The sequence below is a fragment of the Daphnia magna genome, linkage group LG3 (genome assembly GCF_020631705.1).
Source record: "Daphnia magna isolate NIES linkage group LG3, ASM2063170v1.1, whole genome shotgun sequence".
Taxonomy (NCBI): Eukaryota; Metazoa; Arthropoda; class Branchiopoda; order Diplostraca; family Daphniidae; genus Daphnia; species Daphnia magna.
Window position 1 is genome coordinate 7,426,008 of NC_059184.1, and position 26,411 is coordinate 7,452,418.

At 38.5% G+C, this 26,411-nt stretch overlaps 2 protein-coding genes and 9 non-coding genes across 11 annotated transcripts; all 11 read left to right on the top strand.

The window, feature by feature from the left end:
* Window positions 1–2,294: 2,294 nt before the first annotated feature.
* Window positions 2,295–5,441, top strand: LOC123470764. The gene is made up of 11 exons (XM_045171519.1): window positions 2,295–2,557; window positions 2,637–2,693; window positions 2,982–3,149; window positions 3,270–3,326; window positions 3,460–3,513; window positions 3,680–3,778; window positions 3,893–3,949; window positions 4,240–4,295; window positions 4,366–4,458; window positions 4,557–4,716; window positions 4,834–5,441. Exons 1-11 carry the CDS (start codon window positions 2,359–2,361, stop codon window positions 5,115–5,117), a joined length of 1,284 nt encoding a protein of 427 aa, XP_045027454.1. The 5' UTR covers window positions 2,295–2,358; the 3' UTR covers window positions 5,118–5,441.
* A 987-nt stretch (window positions 5,442–6,428) lies between these two features.
* Window positions 6,429–9,054, top strand: LOC123470765 (organic cation transporter protein-like). Its single transcript, XM_045171520.1, has 11 exons — window positions 6,429–6,772; window positions 6,835–7,087; window positions 7,154–7,257; window positions 7,354–7,508; window positions 7,607–7,775; window positions 7,848–7,989; window positions 8,116–8,237; window positions 8,318–8,419; window positions 8,466–8,593; window positions 8,666–8,847; window positions 8,911–9,054. Exons 1-11 carry the CDS (start codon window positions 6,531–6,533, stop codon window positions 9,052–9,054), a joined length of 1,743 nt encoding a protein of 580 aa, XP_045027455.1. The 5' UTR covers window positions 6,429–6,530.
* A 276-nt stretch (window positions 9,055–9,330) lies between these two features.
* Window positions 9,331–9,452, top strand: Trnai-uau. Its single transcript has 2 exons — window positions 9,331–9,368; window positions 9,417–9,452. It is a non-coding gene; the product is annotated as a tRNA-Ile (tRNA).
* A 445-nt stretch (window positions 9,453–9,897) lies between these two features.
* On the top strand, window positions 9,898–9,970 carry Trnar-ccu. The gene has a single exon. It is a non-coding gene; the product is annotated as a tRNA-Arg (tRNA).
* Window positions 9,971–10,203: 233 nt separating this feature from the next.
* On the top strand, window positions 10,204–10,325 carry Trnai-uau. The gene is made up of 2 exons: window positions 10,204–10,241; window positions 10,290–10,325. It is a non-coding gene; the product is annotated as a tRNA-Ile (tRNA).
* Window positions 10,326–12,919: 2,594 nt separating this feature from the next.
* Window positions 12,920–13,041, top strand: Trnai-uau. The gene is made up of 2 exons: window positions 12,920–12,957; window positions 13,006–13,041. It is a non-coding gene; the product is annotated as a tRNA-Ile (tRNA).
* Window positions 13,042–13,491: 450 nt separating this feature from the next.
* Trnar-ccu lies at window positions 13,492–13,564 on the top strand. Its single transcript has one exon. It is a non-coding gene; the product is annotated as a tRNA-Arg (tRNA).
* A 245-nt stretch (window positions 13,565–13,809) lies between these two features.
* Trnai-uau lies at window positions 13,810–13,931 on the top strand. Its single transcript has 2 exons — window positions 13,810–13,847; window positions 13,896–13,931. It is a non-coding gene; the product is annotated as a tRNA-Ile (tRNA).
* A 446-nt stretch (window positions 13,932–14,377) lies between these two features.
* Window positions 14,378–14,450, top strand: Trnar-ccu. The gene has a single exon. It is a non-coding gene; the product is annotated as a tRNA-Arg (tRNA).
* Window positions 14,451–14,695: 245 nt separating this feature from the next.
* On the top strand, window positions 14,696–14,817 carry Trnai-uau. The gene is made up of 2 exons: window positions 14,696–14,733; window positions 14,782–14,817. It is a non-coding gene; the product is annotated as a tRNA-Ile (tRNA).
* A 1,093-nt stretch (window positions 14,818–15,910) lies between these two features.
* On the top strand, window positions 15,911–16,032 carry Trnai-uau. Its single transcript has 2 exons — window positions 15,911–15,948; window positions 15,997–16,032. It is a non-coding gene; the product is annotated as a tRNA-Ile (tRNA).
* Window positions 16,033–26,411: the final 10,379 nt, after the last annotated feature.

Consider the following 26,411-nt stretch of genomic DNA (forward strand, 5'->3'; position numbering starts at 1 on the left):
AGGCTTTCTGCGTTTCAGAGTATCCAACAAACTGGCATTTTTGTCCTTTTGGTTCAAGTTTTGATCTTTCATCTTTAGGAATGTGATAGTAGGCGTCACAGCCAAATATGTGAAGATGGGAGACATTCGGTTTTCTTCCGTGCCATCCCTGGTAGGGTGTCATTGTTTGCATAGCCTTGCATGACACTCTATTGTGTAGATATACAGCTGCTGCTGAGGCCTCCGCCCAAAATTGAGTTCCAAGAGTTGATGAATGGAGCATGCTTTTTGCTGACTCAAGAATTGTACGATTGTATCGCTCAGCGACTCCATTTTGTTCCGGTGTTTTTGCTGTACTTGTTTGATGGACGATTCCTTTGTTGGCAATCCATTGCATTAACTCCTTGCTCATGTATTCCCCTCCGTTGTCAGATCGAAGGGTTACAATGCGTTCATTAGTTTCGGTTTCAAACAAGGCAATCAGTTGTTGAATGTTCGAGCTTACTTCGGACTTCTTCTTCAGGAACCTTATAAAGCCAAATCCGGTGAAGTCATCACGGAACGTAAGGAAGTAGAGAGATCCATTAAGCGACGGAACAGACATTGGTCCACATAAATCACTGTGGATAAGACCACCTCTTTTTGTTGCTCGAGTGCGACCACACGTAGGAAACGGGAGTCGATGATGCTTACCGAAGACGCATCCTTCGCAAAAAGGGGGGGTGTCCGTTGAATTATCTATGAAGAGACCTTCGACGAAGTTAGCAGAATTCATTTTCTTTAACGTAGCAAAATTTACGTGTCCCAGACGTTCATGCCAAATCTGGATGGAGTTTGGTTTTGCTCTGGCAGCGAGTGCTGCAGATACCGCTGGCGGTTGGTAGTTTAAGAAATGCATCTTGTAGAGCCTCTTCTGAATCTTAGAACCAGTTCCAACAATTTTTCCATTGTTACTAAGTGTCACACCGTTGTTGTCGAATGATGCTACAATATCGCGTTCTGTTGTTGCTCCTATGGAGAATAAGTTCACACCTAGATTGGGAACAAACAAAACTTTGCGTAGGGTACCATTATGTCACACATCATCAACTTTACATCTGATGGCAATGTCTCCAACTCCTGTAGCATGAAGAGCTTCGTTGTTTTTGCCGACACCTTTGATAAGACGCTTGCCTGGTGGGATCTGCTGGAAATTGTTGAATAAGTCTCTGATATCAGACATGTGTTCACTCGCTCCTGAGTCGGCATAACAACAATCCGAATCAAATTGAATACCAGTGGATTTGAAGGCATACGAATCTTCTTCGGTTGGTCGTTCAGTTCTAGATGATTAAGTGAGGAGAGCGTCGCCACTGCCAGCATCTCGTTTTCCTTGTAGGTAGGACTGTTTCAACCAACAGTCTTCTTCAAGATGGTTAGCTCTTCGATTAAGTTTTGTGCAATAGGCACAGATTACTTTTGGGCGATGTTCATTTCTGTTGAATTCTCTCTTTGACTCAGAGAATGTGACCTTCCCTTTCCTTTTGTTAACAAAAAAGGCTCCAGAATCAGATGGCTCCATAGTAACGTCAGCTAACTTCAACATGTTCTCTTCAACTTGTAACCTGGACGCTAGAAGCTGGATTGTCTTGATTTTGTCGCCAGTGCTGTTCCAAGCAGACATAAAGGCCTTGTAGTTTCTGTTACCATTGAGAGGAAGAGTCGAAGTTATCTTGGCTATGATCTGATCATCCGAAACAGGAGAGTTGACATCACGAAGTTGAGCTGCTAAGGATTCGATGGCAGCAATATGAATCATTATGTCATGATTGGAATCATACTGATAGGACATGAATTTACCCATCAACAAATGCTTGTTTTCCATGCTTGCTAGCTCGTATTGGTTCAGAAGGCGAGTCCACATTAGATGAGATGTTGTGCAGTTCATGATTGTTCGCATGACTTTTTCTTCAATAGTAGACACAATGAAGTTTTGTGCTGCGATATCCATCTTCATCCAATCATTGATCTCATCAGTGTTGGCTGTTACAGCGGCAGCATTTGAAGGATTTGCAACTGGGGCTACTACTGTTGGCTTCTGATAGACTCCTTCTACTACGTTGAGTAGACCATGATTCATTAGAACCAGTTTTAATTGAAACTTGTAGAAGTTGAACTGATCTCCTTTGAACTTTGAAATGTGAGAAACATCTTTTGCAGAAAAAGTTCCAGCGGCCATTTTAGCTCTGTTTCAGAAACCAGCGTGAGTTCACTTTCTTGCTTAAGTATAGTTATTACAATTTATAATACCTATGGCGAAGCTGGGCCCATAACCTGTAGAAAGTAAACACCTCTTAGACTAGTTTCACTGATTAACTTATTTCTTTATTATTGCTTGATATGAAACTCGACAAATATATCAAGCGAGAACAAAAGGATCCAAAGGCACGAGAGTTTTCAAGTAAGAACAGTGATAGACAGTTTTACTATGCAGACGACGTGAAGACAAGAAGAAAGGGTTGCCAGGTCGATAAATCGCAACAACCGACGCCAAACACGGAAACCAAAGATACTACCACGGAAGCAACTACAGATGCCAGTGAGCTCCTTAATATTCTTGTTTTCCCGGGTGTAGTTTTGCACTTGGTGAATATTCTCAATTTCTCTTGATACCACAGGAACTTCAGCAATAACTGATAATCCAACAACGAGGACAGATCTTTCAGAAACCTCAGGTATCAGCCACCAATTCTCCTTTCTATTTACTGTTTAAAGGGTAGTGAAATTCTTCATAGCCATGCATGTTTTTTTTTTTGTTTTGTTTTTTCCGCTTTTCTCTTCGCTGCGTTCGGCGAAGTTTCCACCTAAGCAAGTATTGTAAACTTGATGTCAGTTGGCAACATGTCGGAAACACGTAGATTTTATCCACAGTAGCCGTGTATTTCATAAAATTATTTGTCTTTAGTTAATACTTCAACCCTAAATTTTTAGTTCAAAAAATCCGATTAAAACTTCAAATACAGAACTACCGTCAACTGCCTCTTCTCAGACATCAGCTAATACGGAACCAACGCCAAACACGGAAGCCAAAGATGCCACCACGACGGAAGCAATTACAGAAGCCAAAGATACTACCACGGAAGCAACTACAGAAGCCAAAGATACTACCACGGAAGCAACTACAGAAGCCAGTGAGCTCCTTAATATTCATTTTTACCGAGTGTAATTTTGCACTTTGTGAACATTTACATTTTTCTGTTAAGATATAACCTTTCCTCCTAATGAATTTCTCATTCCTCCTGATACCACAGGGACTTTAGGAATAACCGATAATCCGAACACCAGTGCAGATTTCTCAGAAGTCTCAGGTAATAATCAAAAATTATCCTTTCCATTTACTGTTTAAATGATAGTGAAATTCTTCACTATGCATGTTTGTTTGTTTTTTCGCTTTTCTATCCGCTGATCCTTCTACCTAATGAATTTCTCCTGATACCACAGAGGATTTAGGAACAACCGATAATCCGATAACTACAGATCTTTCAGAAATCTCAGGTATCAATCACCAATTCTCCTTTCTATTTACTGTTTGAAGGGTAGTGAAATTCTTCAGTCAAAGTCATGGGCATTTTTTTTGGGTGTGTGTATATTTCATATAATGAGTTTCTTTAGTTAATAGTTTATCCCGAAAAAAAAAAATCTGATTAAAACTCCAATGCAGAAATAGTGTCAAATGCCTATGATCAGGCATTAACTATGACGGAACCAACGCCGAATATGGAAAACAAACCTGTTACCACAGAAGCAACTATAGATGCTGGTAAGCTCCTTAATATTCTTTTTCCCCGAGTGTAGTTTTGCACTTGGTGAATATTTACATTTCTCTTTTAAGGTAAGCCTCTAATGAATTTCTCGTTCCTCTTTGATACCACAGGGGCTTTAGGAATAACCAATAATCCAACAACTATTGCAATTCTTCCAGAAAGCTCAGGTATATCAGTGCACTACTTCCATTCTTTTTCGTTTTCAACCCTGTCACGATGATTGCTCGAGCCATTCGTTCCTCCAATACTCCTTTCTGATAGGTCTGTCAAAAGGAAAGGCCATAATGCGATAGAGATTGTAAAGTTTCCATAAAATAGTTTTACTGCAGTGATAATCGATTTTTTATCATCGGAAGTTAAAGTTTCCCATTTTATCTCTTATGTTGCTTGTTATCATTGGTCGTTTGATCCATTTAGTTTCTTGTGCTAAATTAATCCAAACTGCATTTTGTTTTAGATAGCGGAAATGTATCAGAAGATGAAATCAGAGTTTTTACCAAAATAGCCAACAAGGTAAGCAGTAGTGAAGCATTTATTCGTTTCAAGGTACATTTAGATTTCACGCATTTCTATTTCATTTCAGATAATACAGAAAAAACTGGAAACAATCGAGGAAAAGATAGATAAAGTGGTAGAAAAGATTAATGGCGAAGAGCAGCGTTACTCTAAAAAACTGGTAAGTAACTCTGTTTTTCCTTTGAATTTTATTGGCTTTTTTAAACAAATGGGAATCGAATAGCGTTTGCAAATGTAACTGTATATTTACAATTCCAGACAAACGTTGCTTTTTTCGCTCAAAGGAACAGTAGCTTTGATCAAAAGAATACTATACAGCCGTACCTCATAAATCGATTAAATGATGGAAAGGCGTTTAACCAAGCATCAGGAATATTCACAGTGCCAATTAACGGAAACTACCATTTCTACTTTACCGGTTATTACGGAAATTTTTATTATTTTTCTCTTAGATTTATGCAATAGTCGGATGTCGAGCGACATTACGAAGCAGGGTGGGTCTTTCTTTCAATAATTCCAAGTGTTTTAAATTTAGCATTGAAGGCCAGTGCGGAGATTTCGGGCACAAGCATTATCACTGTTCGGCTCTGGGCTAACAGAAATCAGAAAGAAAAAACTGCACAAATGTTGGCCGAAGGTCATGTCAACTCCAACGACATGCATGGGTGGTTCCCTGTGATTCTACAGGCTACAGTTAAGCTGCAAGAAAATGACACTGTTGAGGTTGAATTACTTGTCGGATCCATTCATGAAAGTGAAAATCTAGAACACCTTATAACTAGTTTTGGTGGCTTTCTTGTAAGCCCTGAAATTGTTTAACAAGACGTAGGCGATGTCGATTAAACACGAACTCCGAATACCCACTATACATTGCGACCCCTAACAATTTTCGTTTGAATTTAAAACCATAAAAATAAAACTGCAACCTAATAGTGTAAACATTCCGACACATGATCATCATGAATCGTAATTTTTAAAATTATTGGTGTCACAGTACCCTTTCCCAACGGAACGCATTGCGTCCGTGCTTCCAAAGCCAATCATGGACTGTACATGAAATTTTAGGCTTGCTTCTGGAGCACAATCATATTTCTGATGAAATCATTTTGGATCAAATCAAGCCAATAAAAATGAATGTAGCACCAAAAAATGCAGTATCTCATCTCTTGTGCTTTCCCTACCTTTATGCGTCTGAATTTAATATGCTGACGTTTAGTTATTCGTTCCAAGCTGTGTGAGACAGCTCGAAGCTTATGTACATAAAACGGCAGTAAACACAAGGCAAACAATGGCATTTGAAGCCTTGCCACTGTTGGGCTTGCATGACACGAAAAATGATCATTAGATAATAACATAGACGATGAATGACAGCTATGATTAGAGCACACTACATCAGTATAATCAAGGCCAGACTATAGAGATTAAGAAGGGATGAGTTGCGGCTGCAATCAAGTAGCAAACTAGAAGTTGCAGCAACTTCGTCCTCAAATTCAAATTGTTGAGCCTCGTTGGCAACATGTTCGGCTAGCTTAGCTACAGCAGACTCGACGAGAGATTTCTTCATTTCGGCCTACAAAGTTCATATTCGAAATAAACAAATGTTTCAGGTAAAAGGACTTAGACCAAACTTTACTTACGGAAAACTGTTTGAATGCTTTAACGAAATTCGATCCGTTGTCCGTTACAACATGACTCACTTTGTATGCCGGCAAACCGTATTCATCTATGACTTGCATAATATTTTCTGCTACTTTGTCGTGAGTATGCGACCCTGTAGAATAAAATGAGAAAAATGAGTTTCTTATTTTCTTCACATAAAAATATGTAATCACCTGGGAACCTAAGGCAAGCAATCGCAGCTGACATCCGAATAATAGTTCCATCAGGAAGCATCTTAAGCCAGTGGGCTGTAACAACCATAAAACTGCGTCTCTTTGCATCCCAAACGTCAGCTGTCAAACAGACATGCATTGCCATTTGGAATTCGTTTTTGATATGGGACTTAAACTTTACAAATTCTTTTGCAATAAGTAATTTTAAAGATTTCGTTTTTTCTCTAGAGATTAAGAGATTAAGAGGGGTCTTCATGCGCAAATGAGTCGCTTTGGTGATCAGTCGGCTGCATCAATGTAGCAAATGCTCCGCGCTTGGCCTAATTCTTGTTCCTGGAGTTTTCTGTCATTAAAACAGCGAAAGTTAAGCCTTTTTCAACTTTAATTGAATACACAATTAATGGGAATGGCGGAACATTCATCCACAAGCTCCATTTGCGACGAAGACGATTCCACAAAGAGTCAGCAAAATGACCTTAAAACACAGCAAGGGGAAAGCTTCAACTACGACGACATTTTGGAACATGTAGGGCAGTTAGGACAATATCAACTACGTACATTTTTATGGCTCTGCGTACCCGCGTTTTTCCCGGGTATGGTGGTGATGTCTTACACGTTCACGGGCGCTGTTCCTGATTATAGGTAAATAATCTGTTAAATGTTTATTGTTTGTTCAAAGCTGTAAATGTATAACTCTTGCTCAGATGTTTTGTAGAGGGCTGCGATGCTGACTATAGCGTTTCGTCTGAGTCCAATCACTTCTTCACGCCTTGGCTAAACAATACAATTCCCTGGAAAGAAGACAATACCCCGGATCAATGCAATCGTTACAATTACACTTGGACAAACTTAGAAGAATGCCAGCAACCTAACGCCCCGACTGACCCAACAATGATTGTAGGATGTGACCATTGGATTTATGATACATCATTATTCCAATCAACCATCGTCACGGAGGTTTGTTTATCATATACTCCTGCAGAATTGCTTTTTTTTTTTAATGTAAGAATCAATTTTTTACAGTTTGATTTGACCTGCGAAAACGAATGGAAAGAAACCCTAGCCAGCTCAGTTTACATGTTTGGAATGCTAATTGGTGCAGCAACACTTGGCAACATAGCCGATAGGTATACCTAGTTTTCTTATACAGAATTCAAGTCAGTAGGTGTATAGGTATCGAACCTGTTTAAGGTTATCCTAATTGAAGTAATATTGTTGTTTAGAATTGGCCGCAAGTTGGCGTTTTCTGTGAACGTTGTGCTTCTTGCCACTCTAACCACTGGTTTGGCATTTTCTCCGAATTTCATTACATTCTGCGTGTTGCGATTTTTGTGCGGCGTCACCGCCATCGGCCATTTTCTTATACTTTTCGTATGGGGTAAGTTGTTTGGTAACTTTGAAACTATTCACTACTGAAAAAACGATGAATTTATTACTCTTCTTTCCAATTAAAAACGTTTCCCGGTAACGAGTTAGGTGTGGAAGCTGTTGGCAAGAAATACCGTGTGATGTGCGGTTTCATATACCAGTGCGTTTTTACCGTCGGATGCGCAGTCCTTGGTTTGGTGGCTTTTTACATCCGCGATTGGAAAAATCTGCAACTCGTCATCAGTGTTCCAATGTTTGCCCTCGTCTCCCTTTATTGGTAAGAACTCCGATTGTACGTGTTTTACATCAAGTTGTTGCTGATCTATGCATGATTCTCTGAAATGAAAAGGGTCGTCCCGGAATCGATCCGTTGGCTAATCGCGAAGAAACGTTACTCGGAAGCCCGTCTCCTCATCCTTCAGGCGGCGAAAATGAATAAGAAAAACGTGCCAGATCACTTGATCTTTGTTGAAAAAGAAAAAAGCGACGATGTACACACCAAAATCCTTAAACATCTTATATATTAAGTCTGCAAATGTCCATTGAGTCAAACAAAACATTAAGATTTTTATAACAGCAAAATTACGACACAATCATGTCTACGAATATTTTAACAGACAGGTGGCCGCGATCACGAAGGGGAACCAGTTTCCGGCAGCGTTTCAAAGGGAGAGAGCATTCAAGATGTATTTCATTCCAAAGTTCTATTGAAGAGATTTGCGATCATGTTCTTGGCTTGGTAAGTATCAAGTTTGTACATCAAGTATATACTATTAGCATCCCAGAACAACGATTTAATTGTGATGGAAAAACCTAAAGGATTGCTGCCGTGATGGGGTATTACGGGATCACATTTGCAGCGACGAACTTATCTGATGACTTCTTCCTCAATTATGAACGAGCAATGCAAGTATCCAATTTGTCTATAGCTCACTGATTTCTTATCATTTCAATTGATTACCCACAGGGCTGTGGAAATCCCAGCCTATATTAGCGGTATCTTTCTCGTGGACAAACTTGGGCGAAGACCTACCCTCAGCGGCGGTTTGATTGCCAGTGGCGTAGCTTGTCTGATAACAGGCCTTGTTCCTGAAGGTATGAATTAGATATATTATTTTGCTTAAAAGGGCAAAGAGAAGCATGAATAGCTGCTTGATTGTGATAAAGATCCTCCGGCAATCAGGATCACTTTTTCCATGCTCGGAAAACTGTTCATATCGTGCGTGATGGCAACGGTCTATTCCTATACGTCAGATCTGTTCCCTACATCAGCTAGAAGTGCTGCAGTAGGACTCTGTTCGACCTTTGGCCGTGTTGGTGGGATATTAGCACCTATTATAGCTACCGCTGTAAGCAAATTACGTAAAATATTACGTTACTGGAGATTACCTGAATTTACAGCTTATACACAGGGAAGGAAAATTGATCCAGCATTGCCTTTCATAGTATTTGCTGGTGTCAACCTGAGTGTAGGACTCCTTTGTCTTCTTTTACCTGAAACTAACAAGACAACTCTACCGGACACAGTTGAAGAAGCCGAGGAAATGGAAAAGTAAGCGAGTTCCTTAGTTAGTTCTATTTATTAATTTTTTTATTTACTTCTATTTGTGATGTGTTATTTTATGCACATGTTGTCTTTTATACGAATGCTAGGTATACCTTATCATGTTTGCGGCGGAGCAAGAATCGAATGGAAGAACCAAAAGGAACAATCGATGATTCAGTGTCGATGTAGACTATTTTTGTCAATATTTTGATCATTAACACTTTGAGGGTTCTTTAATCAACTAGTATATTTAAAATCTTACCATATATGGAATACAAATTTAACATCTCCAGTGGCGCAGTTGGTTAGCGCATGGTACTTATAAAACAGTAACTGATTGTGCTGATCGATAATGCAAAGGAAAAAGGAGTAATGCCGAGGTCGCGAGTTCGAGCCTCGCCTGGAGAACTTTTGGTCTTTATCCACTGTGACATTCTCAATAATTTAACGTGGTTATTGCACACAAGTTTTCTAACAAAATAGGTCAATAGGAGTTCGATCGAGCTATTACAACCTTATTAATACCTTTAACGAGTACACAACAGTTTAAAGACTGGAAGGCTTCACCGTGATTGGGAATGCTTAAGAAAATGTGAAAAAGTCTTGCAAAGAGTTGGGATTCTAAATGCACGCTACAATATGTGTTTCGTAGATCCGTGGGATTTTATGATTAAGTAAGTCTTTGAAGCCTCCTAAGCCGGGAATTAAGAGTTCTAGTCCTGCCAGTGGTACAAACATGTAGTTGAATATTATAATGCAGAATACATCTTCAAAATTGTTGCTTGGTGATGGGTATTTATCACGTAAACTGGTTCATGTTTTCAAAATTTAAATGCAGATTATTTATTTGCAAGCCTCTGTGGCCTAATGGATAAGGCACCGGCCTCCTAAGCCGGGGATTGCGGGTTCGAGTCCCGCTAGAGGTAAAGGAAATGAATAGTTAATGGCATTACGTCTATAATTGTTTGTCTTAAAGCCGAAAGGTTGATAAAAATAATTTACATCTTAACTGCGATGTGGGCGAACACTCTGTGAATGATTGTGTCATGAAAATCAAAAATCTGTTAATACCTGTACTTAATGGGAATTAACACTTTGAGAGTTCTTTAATCTACTAGTATATTTAAAATCTTAATATATACGGAATACAAAACAAATATCTTCAGTGGCGCAGTTGGTTAGCGCATGGTACTTATAAGACAGTAACTGATTGTGCTGATCGATAATGCAAAGGTAAAAGAAGTAATGCCGAGGTCGCGAGTTCGAGCCTCGCCTGGAGAATTATTGGTTTTATTCACTATGACTTTCCTAATAATTTAACTTGTTCTATTGCACACAAGTTTTATAACAAAATAGGTCAATAGGAGTTCGATCGAGCTATTACAACCTTATTAACACCTTTAACGAGTACAATATGTGTTTCATAGATCCGTGTGATATAATGATTAGGTAAGCCTTTGTAGCCTCCTAAGCCGGGAATTATGAGTTCTAGTCCTGCCAGTGGTACAAACATGTAGTTGAATATTATAATGCAGAAATCATCTTCGAAATTGTTGCTTGGTGATGGGTAGTTATCACGTAAACAATTTCATGTTTTCAAAATTTAAATGCAGATTATCAGTTTGCAATCCTCTGTGGCCTAATGGATAAGGCACCGGCCTCCTAAGCCGGGGATTGCGGTTTCGAGTCCCGCCTGAGGTAAAGGAAATGAATAATTAATGGCATTGCGTCTATAAATGTTTGTCTCGAAGCAGAAACATTGATAGAAATAGTTTAGATTTTAACTGCGATGTGGACGAACACTGTATGAATGATTGGGTCACGAAAATCAAAAATCTGTTAATACCTGTACTGAATGGGAATTAACACTTTGATGGTTCTTTAATCTACTAGTAGAGGAGAGTGGGGTCAATTGAGACACAGGGCAATTGAAACAAAAATTGTTTCTCTCGCCGTATACGAGGGATTTTCTTGAAAAAAATTAGGGTTAATAGAATGAGGGGGTTTACAAGTTTAGAAAAATTTACGAGTTTTTTTATTAAAAACTTTTTAAGATATCTCGAAAAAACTGTTTTTTATTCTCCGTCTGTTAAATTTGCGTTTTCAATTGTTTTGTTTTAACCCCTAAAACGCTACGTTTTAGTAATAAAATTAGTTTCAGATGATTTGCAATTCATTTTTCTACAATTTAATGTCATTTAATTTTTCCCTGCACTCTTAAATAATTTTTAATAATTAAATGTAACGATGACCCTATTGCAGGGCAATTGAAACACTTTATTTATATTCCCTGTCTGCGAGTGGTTGCATTTTTTTGCAAGTATTTGACGTAATTCATTTAAACAAATGTAAATCATCATATTAACACAACTATAATACTTGTATTCGCTGTTTGGGATTTATTTAAAAAAGCATGTTGCTTAATGTTTTTTTTTTAAATTTAATTATTTAAATATTTTAAACTAAATTACGATATAATTTAAGCATATTTTAAAAATCTGTAAATCGCATTGTACAGTATCCTGCACAAAAATCCGAACACCGATTTAATTTTTTAAAGCCACCTATTGGCGGGGTAAAGGGTTTTTTGTTTGTTTTCCTTTAAGAGGGAGGGTAGACGGGGTGATGGACACATAGGGCAGGGTTGGGTAAGTCTAGAAATTTTTTTTTATGCCTTAAGGTATTACGCTTTAAGGCAAGTAACAGGTCGGGACATTTTTGCAGCCCCCAGGGTGATGTGTTTTTTTTCTACGACAGTTGGAAATGTTGGATTTAGGCTGTGTAATATTCCTTACCCAAAATAAATTACACAGCTGCCTGTGCACAATTTTGTCGATACCGATGGCATATGTGTAGAGCCTCTGATTGCGTCGCCGGAGATCAGTGGTCGATTCCCGATAAGGAATTGCAATATATTTGGTATCTTTATAATATTCTTCATTCGCATATGCTGGGAATACTATTTTTTTAGAACGAAGTAAATTATTATTTTTTAAGTTATTTAATAAACAAAAAAAAAAGAACAAATTGCTTGATGAAAATTTGTTTTATATACGAACGAGAATTTCTCGTAAAGTAACCACAATAATTCATCACCTCATCTGGAATCGAACACCGATCTCCAACATCACATTCAGAAAGGCTACACCTACGCCATTGACAACGACGTAAAATTTCACAGGCAGCTGGAACATAAACTAAATTGTTTCGGTAAGCAACATTACCAAGCCCAAACCCTAAATTTCCAACTGTTGTTTAAAAAAACACACCACCCTGGGGGTTGCAAAAATGTCCTGACCTGTAACTTGCCTTAAAGCGTAATACCTTAAGGCATTTTTTTTTTATGTCTAGACTTACCCAACCCTGCCCTGTCGTGTCCATCACCCCGTCTACCCTCCCCCTTAAAAAAAAAAAAAAAAATCACCACCCCGCCAATAGGTGGCTTTAAAAAATTAAATCGGTGTTCGGATTTTTGTGCAGGATACTGTACCTATTGGTAAAATTTGATCACACTAGCAGTTGTGGCTGCTGAGATATCGTGATTTTCATTTTATGTGGGTATAAAGAAGCTTCCTTATGGGAAAACCCGCGTTGCAATTGCGTTGACACACCGTTTCAATTGCCCTGCTACCATGGCAATTAAAACACTCGAAGCAACCTCAGTTTTTTACAATTTACTACTATTAAAATTAATCTTTTCTCATTTGAAAAAATACAGTTTAGTAGCTGAGATAATAGGCTACAATTCTATATAGTTTTTATATTAAATTATTCAGTTTTTTCTTCAAGAAATACAAAAAACCAAAAAGTGTATCAATTGCCCCCACTCTCCCCTATATTTAAATTATTAGTATGTATGGAATACAAAGTAAAGATCTCCAGTGGCGCAGTTGGTTAGCGCATGGTACTTATAAGACAGTAACTGATTGTGCTGATAGATAATGCAAAGGAAAAAGAAGTAATGCCGAGGTCGCGAGTTCGAGCCTCGCCTGGAGAACTTTTGGTCTTTATCCACTATGACTTTCCAAATAATTTAACTTGTTCTATTGCACACAAGTTTTATTAACAAAATAGGTCAATACGAGTTCGATCGAGCTATTACACACTTATTAACACCTTTAACGAGTATGGCACAACAGTTTAAAGACTGGAAGGCTTCACTGTGATTGGGAATGCTTAAGAAAATGTGAAAAAGTCTTGCCAAGAGTTGGGATTCTAAATGCACGCTACAATATGTGTTTCATAGATCCGTGGGATTTTATGATTAGGTAAGCTTTTGTAGCCTCCTAAGCCGGGAATTATGAGTTCTAGTCCTGCCAGGGGTACAAACATGTAGTTGAATATTATAATGCAGAATACATCTTCGAAATTTTTGCTTGGTGATGGGTAGATATCACGTAAACAATTTCATGTTTTCAAAATTTAAATGCAGATTATTAATTTGCAAGCCTCTGTGGCCTAATGGATAAGGCACCGGCCTCCTAAGCCGGGGATTGCGGGTTCGAGTCCCGCCAGAGGTAAAGGAAATGAATAGTTAATGGCATTACGTCTATAATTGTTTGTCTCAAAGCCGAAAGGTTGATAGAAATAATTTATATCTTAACTGCGATGTGGGCGAACACTCTGTGAATGATTGGGTCACGAACATCAAAATCTGTTAATACCTGTACTGAATGGGAATTAACACTTTGAGAGTTCTTTAATCCACTAGTATATTTAAAATATTAGTATATATAAAATACAAAACAAATATAATAAACAAATATTTCCAGTGGCGCAGTTGGTTAGCGCATGGTACTTATAAGACAGTAACTGATTGTGCTGATCGATAATGCAAAGGTAAAAGAAGTAATGCTGAGGTCGCGAGTTCGAGCCTCGCCTGGAGAAGTTTTGGTCTTTATCCACTGTGACAATCTCAATAATTTAACGTGTTCTATTGCACACAAGTTTTCTAACAAAATAGGTCAATAGGAGTTCGATCGAGTTATTACAACCTTATTAACACCTTTAACGAGTACACAACAGTTTAAAGACTGGAAGGCTTCACCGTGATTGGGAATGCTTAAGAAAATGTGAAAAAGTCTTGCAAAGAGTTGGGATTCTAAATGCACGCTACAATATGTGTTTCGTAGATCCGTGGGATTTTATGATTAAGTAAGTCTTTGTAGCCTCCTAAGCCGGGAATTAAGAGTTCTAGTCCTGCCAGTGGTACAAACATGTAGTTGAATATTATAATGCAGAATACATCTTCGAAATTGTTGCTTGGTGATGGGTAGTTATCACGTAAACAATTTCATGTTTTCAAAATTTAAATGCAGATTATCAGTTTGCAAGCCTCTGTGGCCTAATGGATAAGGCACCGGCCTCCTAAGACGGGGATTGTGGGTTCGAGTCCCGCCAGAGGTAAAGGAAATGAATAGTTAATGGCATTACGTCTATAATTGGTTGTCTCAAAGCCGAAAGGTTGATAGAAATAATTTATATCTGAACTGCGATATCGTCGAACATTCTGTGAATGATTGGGTCACGATCATCAAAATCTGTTAATACTTGTACTGAATGGGAATTAACACTTTGAGAGTTCTTTAATCTACTAGTATATTTAAAATATTAGTATATATGGAATACAAAACAAATATAACCAACAAATATCTCCAGTGGCGCAGTTGGTTAGCGCATGGTACTTATAAGACAGTAACTGATTGTGCTGATCGATAATGCAAAGGTAAAAGAAGTAATGCCGAGGTCGCGAGTTCGAGGCTCGCCTGGAGAATTTTTGGTCTTTATCCACTGTGACATTCTCAATAATTTAACGTGTTCTATTGCACACAAGTTTTCTAACAAAATAGGTCAATAGGAGTTCGATCGAGTTATTACAACCTTATTAACACCTTTAACGAGTACACAACAGTTTAAAGACTGGAAGGCTTCACCGTGATTGGGAATGCTTAAGAAAATGTGAAAAAGTCTTGCAAAGAGTTGGGATTCTAAATGCACGCTACAATATGTGTTTCGTAGATCCGTGGGATTTTATTATTAAGTAAGTCTTTGTAGCCTCCTAAGCCGGGAATTAAGAGTTCTAGTCCTGCCAGTGGTACAAACATGTAGTTGAATATTATAATGCAGAATACATCTTCAAAATTGTTGCTTGGTGATGGGTAGTTATCACGTAAACAATTTCATGTTTTAAAAAGTTAAATGCAAACTATTAACTCGCAACCCTCTGTGGGCTAATGGATAAGGCACCGGCCTCCTAAGCCGGGGATTGCGGGTTCGAGTCTCGCCAGAGGTAAAGGAAATGAATAATTAATGGCATTGCATCTAAAAATGTTTGTCTCGAAGCAGAAAGGTTGATAGAGATTATTTAGATTTTAACTGCGATGTGGGCGAACACTCTATGAATGATTGGGTCACGAAAATCAAAAATCTGTTAATACCTGTACTGAATGGGAATTAACACTTAGAGGGTTCTGTAATCTACTAGTATATTGTCACACGTGACTTTAAAGGGATGTATTGTAACTCAAAACAAGTGAAATACATGCGAGAAAAAGAATAACACTCTTTTACTTAGTAGCTACGGGTCTAGCGGAATAAGAACTAATGAGGGAGAGAAAATAGTGGGTTTTATACTAGCCTTGAAAATACGCCCCTCCCCTAAGGTTACATGAACTTAACGTACTTTCTTAATCTATTTTTAAAATTTCTGCTTAATAAAGAGTAATGCCCGATGACATTACAACGAATTTCCATATTCGTAATTACAGCGTCAGCTGTAGCTTCTCTAGGAAGAGATAAGCATTTCTGCTATTGTCCCTCCGCGACAATATTTAAAATCTTAGTATATATGGAATACAAGATAAATATCTCCAGTGGCGCAGTTGGTTAGCGCATGGTACTTATAAGACAGTAACTGATTGCGCTGATAAATAATGCAAAGGAAAAAGAAGTAATGCCGAGGTCGCGAGTTCGAGCCTCGCCTGGAGAATTATTGGTTTTATCCACTATATGACTTTCCCAATAATTTAACTTGTTCTATTGCACACAAGTTTTATAACAAAATACGTCAATAGGAGATCGATCGATCTATTACACACTTATTAACACCTTTAACGAGTATGGCAGAACAGTGTAAAGACTAGAAGGCTTCGCTGTGATTGGGAATGCTTAAGAAAATGTGAAAAAGTCTTGCAGAAAGTTGGGATTCTAGCTCACGGTACAATATGTGTTTCATAGATCCGTGTGATTTAATGATTAGGTAAGCCTTTGTAGCCTCCTAAATTCATGGGCTGGATGACTTTTGAGAGCAAAGTCACCGGCGAATGTTTGCGTTTGACCGGCGGATGTTTGCGTTTCTACGAGTGGGTCATCACTGGTCATGAGTTTTTTAAGGCGGTCCTGACACCGTGGCCAATGCGGGTCGCAAGTCTCCAGCGTTAGCACGTTTCCTAAGCCATTGTAGTTGATGCATTTCTTGTTCGGAGGTTTACCATTTTTCAGTAATCCCCAGTTTATCATGTCCCAAATTATATTGCCTTTACCGTGGTTGAATTTGAGCAATCCTCCGAATATTGGTGAATTAATTGTAGTAGTCATTGTCCTTCGTTGCTCTAGTTGAGTTTCTTCTAGTTCGTCGATTGATGTTTCCGGAAAATTTTCTATTATTTCTGGGTTTGTGTTGATGGTCCCCAAAACCCATTGTTGATATTCGTCAATGTTTTCTGGTCTGCTGCATTTGATAAGTTCCAATGCCTCTGTTTTTGTCTCATTTTGCGTTCGAAGAGTTATGCACAGATGTTGTTTTCGGGATATAAGTTGATAGTTTAACATATTTAGTATCCACTGCGTTGATTTGTCAGAGCAATTTTCAGCGATGATTTGGTTCGTTTTAGTTGTTGTGATACAGGTGATCAGTTTTTCGGATTCTTATGGTTTGGTGTACAATATATTCTAGGTCAGTACCGGCAGGGAGTGGGTCGTCATTATAAAATTGGTGGTGTATTGTTAACTGGTTAGTGGTTTTAGACGAATTAAAGAAAATGTAGACAATGGTGTTTTTATCAGCTACTTTTCCTGATTCAATTATTTGGGTACCTCTAAGGTGACCAAGTATTAATGGTCCCCCCGCATAAGAGATATTGTAAAGTCGTTTTCCAAATTCTGTATCTGCGATTTGACTGTTTAATAAAAATTCTACTTCTTGTTTTACTGATTTCTTGTGCGATTTTGTAAGGGTTGGGGTTTCTTATCGGTACTATATTCATTGCATGTCCATGTGTAACAAAACGACGAGCGAAGCCCCTTCTTACCTTTTTTTTGCTTAATTAGACTAAGAACTTATTTTGTAAACTCTCCTTAACTTGATACCCCACTAGTTGACCTAGTTCTTAGACTTTCTAGAAAATATAAAAAGCGAAAGGATCAAGTCTCGGCACGCCCGTTATCAATAGAAACTTTTACGCTTTGTTAAAAGACGCCCAAAATGGCATTAACTTGCCGTCGAAAAAAATAGATATATTTTTGTCTGTTGGGAATTGCCCGAAATGGCCCGAAACTGCCCGGCATTTTTTTAACAATCGTCAAAATTCGTCCGATACCGTTCGAATTCGTCCGCCTATACCTCTTCGGGACCTTCAGAATCGTCCGATAACGCCCGATTTTGTCCACCTATACCTTAACATTTTCCCGTATGTCCCCCACGGGATGATGACTAACAAATAAAAATCCACCGCAAACTCCCAAACGACAGTCAGATCTACTCTGCTTGTCCCGTGTGCCAACTTAGGCCTCTGCCGCTCTTCCTCCGAGCCCGCTACCGTAACTCTTGCAGGCCGTAGAATAAGTACCGCTTAAGTAATCCCTAAGTAGCTGTTTGACTCTTACTTTACGTCTAAGCCTTGAAGTTAGTACCGATTGGTAACATTTAAGTCTCATGAGTCTTCTTTCCTCAATTTACGAACTTTTTTAATTATTCTACGGGTACCTGTTGCAAATCGGCTTATAATACCCGGCTTTTTATTCACAGCGTGCGTGCTGTTTTATGCTTGCTAAGTATACAAGACATTGTAAGTAAAGACGCCGCATAAAATTTAACTTTCCCGTATTAAAGACAACATGACAACTTCGTGTACTCCTTTACAGAAGTAGCCATGTTAGTGGGGCTAAGCAGGAGGTTAGAGTTAACTTGTATAGGTGGTATAACTTTGCGCTTGCTTTTGGTTGAAATATACGAAATGTTAGAGGTATCCCTAATACTTTATATCCGGGTTGAGTTAATTCTTTGTTTTCTCTATCGGGTTTGTTAAGGAATGTTATCTCTATTTGTCTGGTGCTATCTAGTAGGATAGATAGGCTTGTGTAAGTGTTTGTTAATTCCAAATATAAAAAAAAATTCCTAAATATAATAATATATAAAAATTCCTTCACCTAAAAAAATAATTTGAGAACTCGAAACATTTGTTGATCGTTTTCTCCAAACTATAGTGTTATGATTTTGTCCATGTCCATTTGTTTGCTTGCGTTAAAAAATCCAAAAGGACTTTCGATCAAACTGTTGGGTGATTCTTGTCTTAATGGTATTTCTTCTGCTAGGTAATTCAATACGTGGTATTCTCTAGTTGCGTACCTTGCTCCTTCTCCTGTTGGAGTTGCTGTAAAGCTAATTGTGGTAGGGCTAGATTGCATATTATTGTCTTTACAGTTTTTATCATTTACCATATCCCAGAATTCTAAAGGAGTGATTAACTTGGTTTCTTGTGAAAAAGCAGTGTCAAATGAACCTATCCAAAATGATCCGGTGATCTTCTTGATGTAACCAAGAAGATCACGTTTTCCACGATTTTATAGGTTTTGGTTTTGTCATTAATGTATAATTGGTGGGAAACCTACGCTGATGATTTATTTCTAAGTTATCTTTGTCACAATAATACGCTGAGTTTATATCAAGTATTCCCCTCGTTCTTGGGTTTCTACAGTCTCAAACGGAAGAATAAATGGTGTTAACAGATTGAAACGGAACTAAAAGGCAAAGGAATAGAAATATCTTTCCCATCTGTTATAAAATAGAAAGAACTTCGTTTAGAATTTATCCATCCTATTCCTTTGTCGTAAATTATAATGCTTGTTTGTCGGATGGCTTTTAGGGATTAGGGTTCGGAGTTCAGTATAAGACATTCGTAGGTCGAGGAATGAGGTGATAGGGTTTTTTTTTGGGTAGGGTTACTTCCTAACTGATGTCTATTACTTCGTATGATATATTTACGTTCGGGGATGTTTTCTGTTCTCCTTGGGCCTCGTTTGGAATTGTTTGTATGTTTTACTGTGCATTCTTCTTTGTTTTCTGTAATAGTATTGGTTTCCTCTGTGTATATAGTTTTAGACGATTTGCATGTACTATGGATTTATTCGAAAAACTATATCCGTTTTATTCGAAATGGTCCATTCCATCTATTTACAAACTTTCCTGTGGATATTGGGGCTTTCAGCAATACTAAATCTTCGATGTTATATTTAATGCTTTTTGTTCCCTCATCATAATGTCTTTTCTGTTTGGTCTGGGCTTTAGAGAGATGTTCTTTAGCTAGTTCTTGCGCTTTTCTTCATTGATAATTATACATTTCACTTTCGTTTTTATGCATTTTGAGATCCCTTTTAATTTTAATGTCATTCGGTAGTACTGGTTCTCTTCCGTAGAAAAGGTAAAACGGAATATCCTTAAGTGTTGCCTGCTTGGAAGTGTTGTACGCAAAAGTGACAAATGATAAATGTTATATTGGTCCCACTCTTCGGGTTCATCTACCACGTAACAGGCAAGCATGTCCCATTGCGTCCTGTTAAACCTTTCTACCAAACCATCAGTTTGTAGACGATAAACTGTAGTTCTCATTTGCTTAATTTTAAATAATTTACATATTTCTTCAACTATATTTGAGAGAAAATTCGTTCCTTGCACTGTTAGTAAAATGCCTGGTGCTCCGTATTTCGTTACCAATTTATTTACTAAGATTTTTGCGTTTTTTTGTGCGGTCTGATTTTTCATTGGAAATGTAAAAACGAATCGACTATCATAATCGGATAAAACTAAAATATATTTCTATCCCTTCACACTTTCTTGATTTGGTCAAACGACATCCATGGAAATCCTTTCCCAGACACTGTCGACGGGTGGCAAAGGCTCTAATTGGACTTTACTTGTACCAGCTGCTTTCCGTCGTACACACATCAAACAACTGTTAACGTATGCTGTGATGTCAGATCGTATATTTGGCCAAAAGAATTGTCTTTGTAGTCTAGCTAAAGTTTTTGTTATTCCTAAGTGTCCTGCCAACATATGATCATGATTATCTTCCATTATTTCTTTTTTTTAAACATCTGGTACCACTAATCTGTCGTATTTATCAACTAATTCTCTTTTTTCATTTAACCTGTGTAATAGACCGCAGCAACTCCCCCCAGCAACAGCAGCCCCACCCAGCAAGAAGGTCGTCAAAAACCGATAACGTCATTTCCGCTTCGTATCTGGAACGTCCAGCAATCACCATGCATGCAGCAACCAAGGGCATTAGCTGTTGCGGCGATATCGAGTTCGGTGTGGTTATGTTCGTGCCGTTAATCGTCACGCGGGAGTTGAAGGATCGTGCAGCACCATAAAGATCGGGCAGATTAAAGGCCTTGTCACTGCTAGCCATACAATGCGCTAAGGTGAGCTCGTATAGCTGTCGTGGGCACTGGATCCAAACCCGCTCCTTGCAGTACTTTGGATATTTCATGCTCCATTTCGACTTAAATGCCCATGTCCCGACGATGACGGTCGACTTGTCCCCATCCCACAATGTGGAGCACAAGTTTACGGTATTATTTTCTGGTTGACGTAAACATCTAGTTATTTGTATCACTAGTGTGTTCAAAACATGAAGTCTCACTTCTGCTATCAGGACACGTCCTGCTGGGGTCATAATTACTCTACCGTTGATAATGTTCAGATACGTCTGCAAATCATGTTCGTACACTAGTGATGGGTCATTTGAAAAGTAAAATCTTATTTTTCTGACACCGTCAACTGTTCTTTTCATGAAACCTCCGTCAATAAGTGGTAATTGACCGAAGTCTTGTGTAAGTACGTCGCCTGAATAGTGCATGGTGGCGTACGCGGTCACTAAACCATAGGAGTCAAAAGCTCTACCTATGGTATCCATTGTCATGTCATAAATGCTGTGATTCATGATCGCTTTATCACAGGGTATCCTGCAGTGTTCAGCTCGTCTGAGACACCGCTGTTTTCCATTCACAAAAAGGTCCGCCGCATTATCCTCACTCAGACGCCCATCTGTAACGGCATTACGCAGCAACAACATTCTCTCTGCGTCACGTTTGGAATCATGCAGGTCTAAGATCGGTGTGCAACAATGTACTCCTGATCTTCCAGCCAGAACGTGTTAAACGTAATTTCCCCTAAAATCCTAAACCTGCATTTCGTTGCTCTTAGGGTTGTAATGGCATTCACGCAACATATACTCTAAAGTTATGTGGCATAACGCGGCCGCTAGGGCATGTCCTTGCACTTTCCTATTGCTGCTGACTGTTTTAAATATAGGGAAAGCACCTTGTAGTCTGCCTAATTCAGATGGTGTTTAGCATTCACTGACTGTTATTGTGTCTTTATTCGAAAAGGGTGAGCTTATAATGCGTGTCAGCAAGTCCGATTCATTATACAAGGCTTGTTCACAACCTTTCCGTAATATTTCATCCATCGGTACTTTGGCGAAGGTAGCATATTGCTGAAGTCTGCTAACATCTGTCGCCATTCGTCTCATTTCTTCTGCGGCATCAAAGTCATCACCACCAATGTGCGCATCACTTAGCACAGTTTCTCGCAGAAATTCCGACAGCATCATAGTACCGGTCCCATCACTATGGTACACACCGCATGGGTGCATTGTCACTAAAGGGATGACGCTGTCTCTACTCACTCGCATCTGTATGTATATGATTACGTCGCGAACTAAAGGGAAACTTCCCAATATACGAACCGCTGTCATCACATCCAAATCATTCCCTGCGGCCTCCAGAGCTGTAAGTACATGAAAATAACAGTAACCAGGCCTGTCTCGCGACTCTGGATACCTAAAGGGTGCTATCCTCAGTAGCGACACAGCGGTTGGTACCAATCTGTCTGGTAGGCTGTTAGACCTAGTTAGTCCGGCCGCATAAGACTCCCGCCCTGCTTCAGGCTGAAAACTTCTATCCTCCTTGCTTTTTACGGCGCGCAAATCCGATTTCACGGACACAAACTCTCTAGCTGATTTCTCAGCACCTCCTCCACTCCTTTTCTTTCGAAAAACTCCTCTCCTCATTCGATACATTTCGGCACTTTTTCGAGCGTTGATTTGGTTCGGCACTCTTTCGAGCGTTGGTTTGGTGCTTTTTCAAGCGTTGGGTTATAAACTCTTTCGAGGTATTGGGGTTTTATCCCTTTCGGGTGACCAAGACAAAATCGTTTATAACCATGTTTTCATGGTTCGACACATTAAAAATTCTTATCTTATCTATTATCGGATTCATTATATTCATCGTATGCCTACGCATATTCATCATTTGTGATCCTTTCACAAGAATCATGGAAAAATTCGCCAAACTAGAAGATTAAGACGATATGGAATCAATATGGAAGAAGCACACGAATTAACTTCAATGATTGCAAATTCAAACATTCGACCACCAGAAGAAATAATAGAACAACCATTCACTAGGATGACGGCTCCTACACCCCTTACCATGGAAAGACCCTCACAATCACGCCCAGCTCAACCAAGCGCACCGAAACCACGTAGTATTTACGAAACAAGTTTTTTATTTTTGGGTGAAAGGGGAAAGTAGTAAATGTATTAAAAATTCAAAATATAACACATTAAAAAAAAAAAAAAAAGGAAAACTTCAAGTGAATTGTCTTCGTTTTACCATTAGTGTTTAAACAGCCACCAAACAATCAAGTGTGAAGTAAAAATGGAAGTATTTAACGTAGTGAAGAAAAACAACGAAGAAACCTTAGTGATGGAACAGAACAGTGAAGACGCAGTGCAACATAATGAAGCAAGTGATAGTGAAAGTCAACCAGAAACAAACTACTTAGTGATCGAAAGTGACATTGAAACAGAAAGTGAAGCACAACGAGATGGACTCTTCGGGGATTATGGTTTTTATCCACCAACGTTCGAATTTAATCCAAATGCTACACAAAAAGCAACACTACCTAAATGTAGTAACTGTGCGATGAAAACGCACCCAACTTTATCGGCAGCGAGAGCAGATGCCATTCAAAAACGAACACAAGCCATCACACGAATACGTGATCAAGAAATTTTCTTAGAAATGATAGACGCTCCAAGGGAAGAAATAAGAAGATGTATCATCCAGAAATTGGGTCCTGCTGCATGGGATTACAACCCGAAGGCAGAATTTCTAAACCAGAAATTTAACAACAAAACACTACTTCATACAAGCGTGAAAGCGGGAAAACTGGACATAACGGATTTACTGTTAGACTACGGAGCTGACCCAGACATAGAAGAGGATGGCCAGACCATTGCACATAGAGCGGCAGCAGGAAATAACAAGCTCTAAATCAGGATATTACGATATCACAAATACAAGTTTTCATCGTATAATAGCCTTGGAGAAACACCACTAACGGTCGCCATCGCCTACGGGCATGAAGAAGTGGCTAGTTATTTGTGGATAAGTTCCAACGTTGCCCAAATGGCAAAGGACAACAGCACCGTCCTACATTAGGCCGCCAAACATGGAAACAATACTCTCGCTAGAGCAGCATGCGAAAGGAAAATCCACATTAACATCAATCAAACGACTAGACCAGGAAACTATACGGCCCTGCGCCTAGCCACAATGTATAGGCAGGATCACATAGTAAATATCTTATTGGAACACGGAGCATATCCAAACATAACTGATGTCAATGGAAATACCCCGCGGGATTACGCGTTTGACGAACAAAGGTGAAACATATTCGAAGATTGGGACTATATAAGAGGCCGCAAGAGAAAAACTTCTGACAGCGAATAAAAACTAAAATTAAAGAAGAAAAACTAAAGGAAGAAAAGAGAAGAAAAGCATACAAGAAAGATGATTGATGAATGATTGAAATCTGTAGTAGCATTCCAGTAAAAAGGAACGTAGACCATCAATTATTAACTAACAATCTTATTAGCCTAAAGACAACGAATAGCGGTACAGGATAGACCATCATTTATTAACTAACACTCTTATTAGCCTAAAGACAACGAATAACGGTATAGGAAACATATCTTGTATTTTGTGCCTCATACTATATACACATAGCCCAACAAACAAGAATAACGGTGAAGGAAAGAAAATAGGTGACAGGTAAAAACAAGTTTTCACCTAACCATTGTCACGCCACATGCCGGAAAAAAGTAAGGAGAAGAACAAAATCAGAAGACAAAGAGAAAAAATTGGAGGACCAATTTCTTCTTGTCGAAGGGGGGAAGGAATGTAATAGACCGCAGCAACTCCTCCCAGCAACAGCAGCCCCACCCAGCAAGAAGGTCGTCACGAATGCAACCTTCCCTGAGGATAATAGTTTATAATAAAAGTAAAAGTTATTGTAAACCCCTCCCTTCTTAACCTTCAATCTTTTGGTATATAAGTGCATGGTTGTATCGTCTTAAGTAGAGTTAGTTTACTGGCAAATACACAGTCTAGAAACTATTACACCTGTAATCATTTATCTTCTTTACTATTCTGCCTTTTTTGCTTTTCATTTTCATTAAGTTCCTTAAAGTTTCTTTGCATTATATATGTTCATGTTGTAATCCAACTCTGTCGTTGTCTATAATTTTGATTTCGCTTTTTGTTCATGATCTTTTTTCTACAGTGACTATAGACACTATTGGAATTCGACTAAGTGTATCGGTAATCTGGTGAGTTTACCCTGTCGATAACCAATTACGATGTCATATTCCTATATTTTAAGTGCCCATCTAGCTAGTCTGCCTGCTGGTTCTGTTTTACACATTAACCAGACTAAGGGTCTATGATTTGTAAAACCAATGAATCTCCGTACGTATAAATATGTCCGAAATACTTAAATACCATGAACGATTGTACGATTCCTTTTCTGTGGTCGACCACTTGGCTTCGCTGTCATTTTTATGCCTGGAAGTGTTAGCAATGACGACTTCAACGCCTTGCTTGGCTTGTGGCCACTCCATACCCCTCGAAGCTAACGATTCCAAGCTAAATTTTTTAAAGATATAAGCTTGATAATGCAAGCTAAACTAGGCCAACGCTTCGCTTTGTATTAGGGAAGAATTGAAGACTGAGCCGGGATCGAACTCGGGTCTCCGAATCAAAGTCGGATGTTTATCCCACTGGACCATTCTACATATTTTAGTAAAATTTTTCAATGATAAAATCAAATCGTTATAAAATACTAGAGTATATTTTTACAACAAATCATCAGCAGGATTTTTTTTAATAAAGATAAAATCGAACTTAAGGTTAAGTTATAAATTTTATTGAAATTGAATAAGTTATGCTGAATGTTTTTTTATTTTAAAACTTAAGCATAATTTAATTATTTTTCAAGAACGTATAAATATTTAAAATTAAAATCATATAATAACAATGCTTCTTTTGAATATTGTTTTACTGTTGAATATAATATACATTTTATTAACCCCATTATTTCTAGCTTAAGGTACTTTCAATAGTTTGGTTTTCGTAAGCTAAGTGTCAAGTTTGCGATTTCATAGCTAGCACAAGTTGAATTTTAAGCCGCTTCAGTTACCCCCCAAAACTCAAGCTAACTCAACCGTAGTCATAGCTTAAAATCTTGCAGCCAGCGACAGGAAAGGTTGATGATGTTAGGATTTAGACATGGCCAAAAACCAAGTTTACCGTTCCGTATGGGTGATTTGAGCTCAGGTTCGTTAGTCTCAGCTGAATCCGATGATTGGGGTGGAGATTGTATTTGGGCAAAAACTGCTCCTATTCCATATCGCGGTGCGTGATTCGTTCTATGACTACCGTGATTTCTTTTTTTTCGTTGTTTCCCTTGTTTTGTAAAATTTGTTCATACATAAATTTTTTTTACAAAGTGCATCAAAGTCGTCAGGATCTTCAGGCATTCTTAAATATAGTTCTGCTTTGATCTTCTGGAGGATTCCTTGCAGGAGAATTTTAATTTTTGTCCCATGTTTCATCTTCTTCACTTTGCTTAGTAGTTGGTCTTCCACGATGGTTGTTTTATCATGATCTAATTTGTCTTCTTTCCCTTCAATGCTGTCATACAAGCCATTAAATCTGGACACGAATGCTCGGCAATTCTTT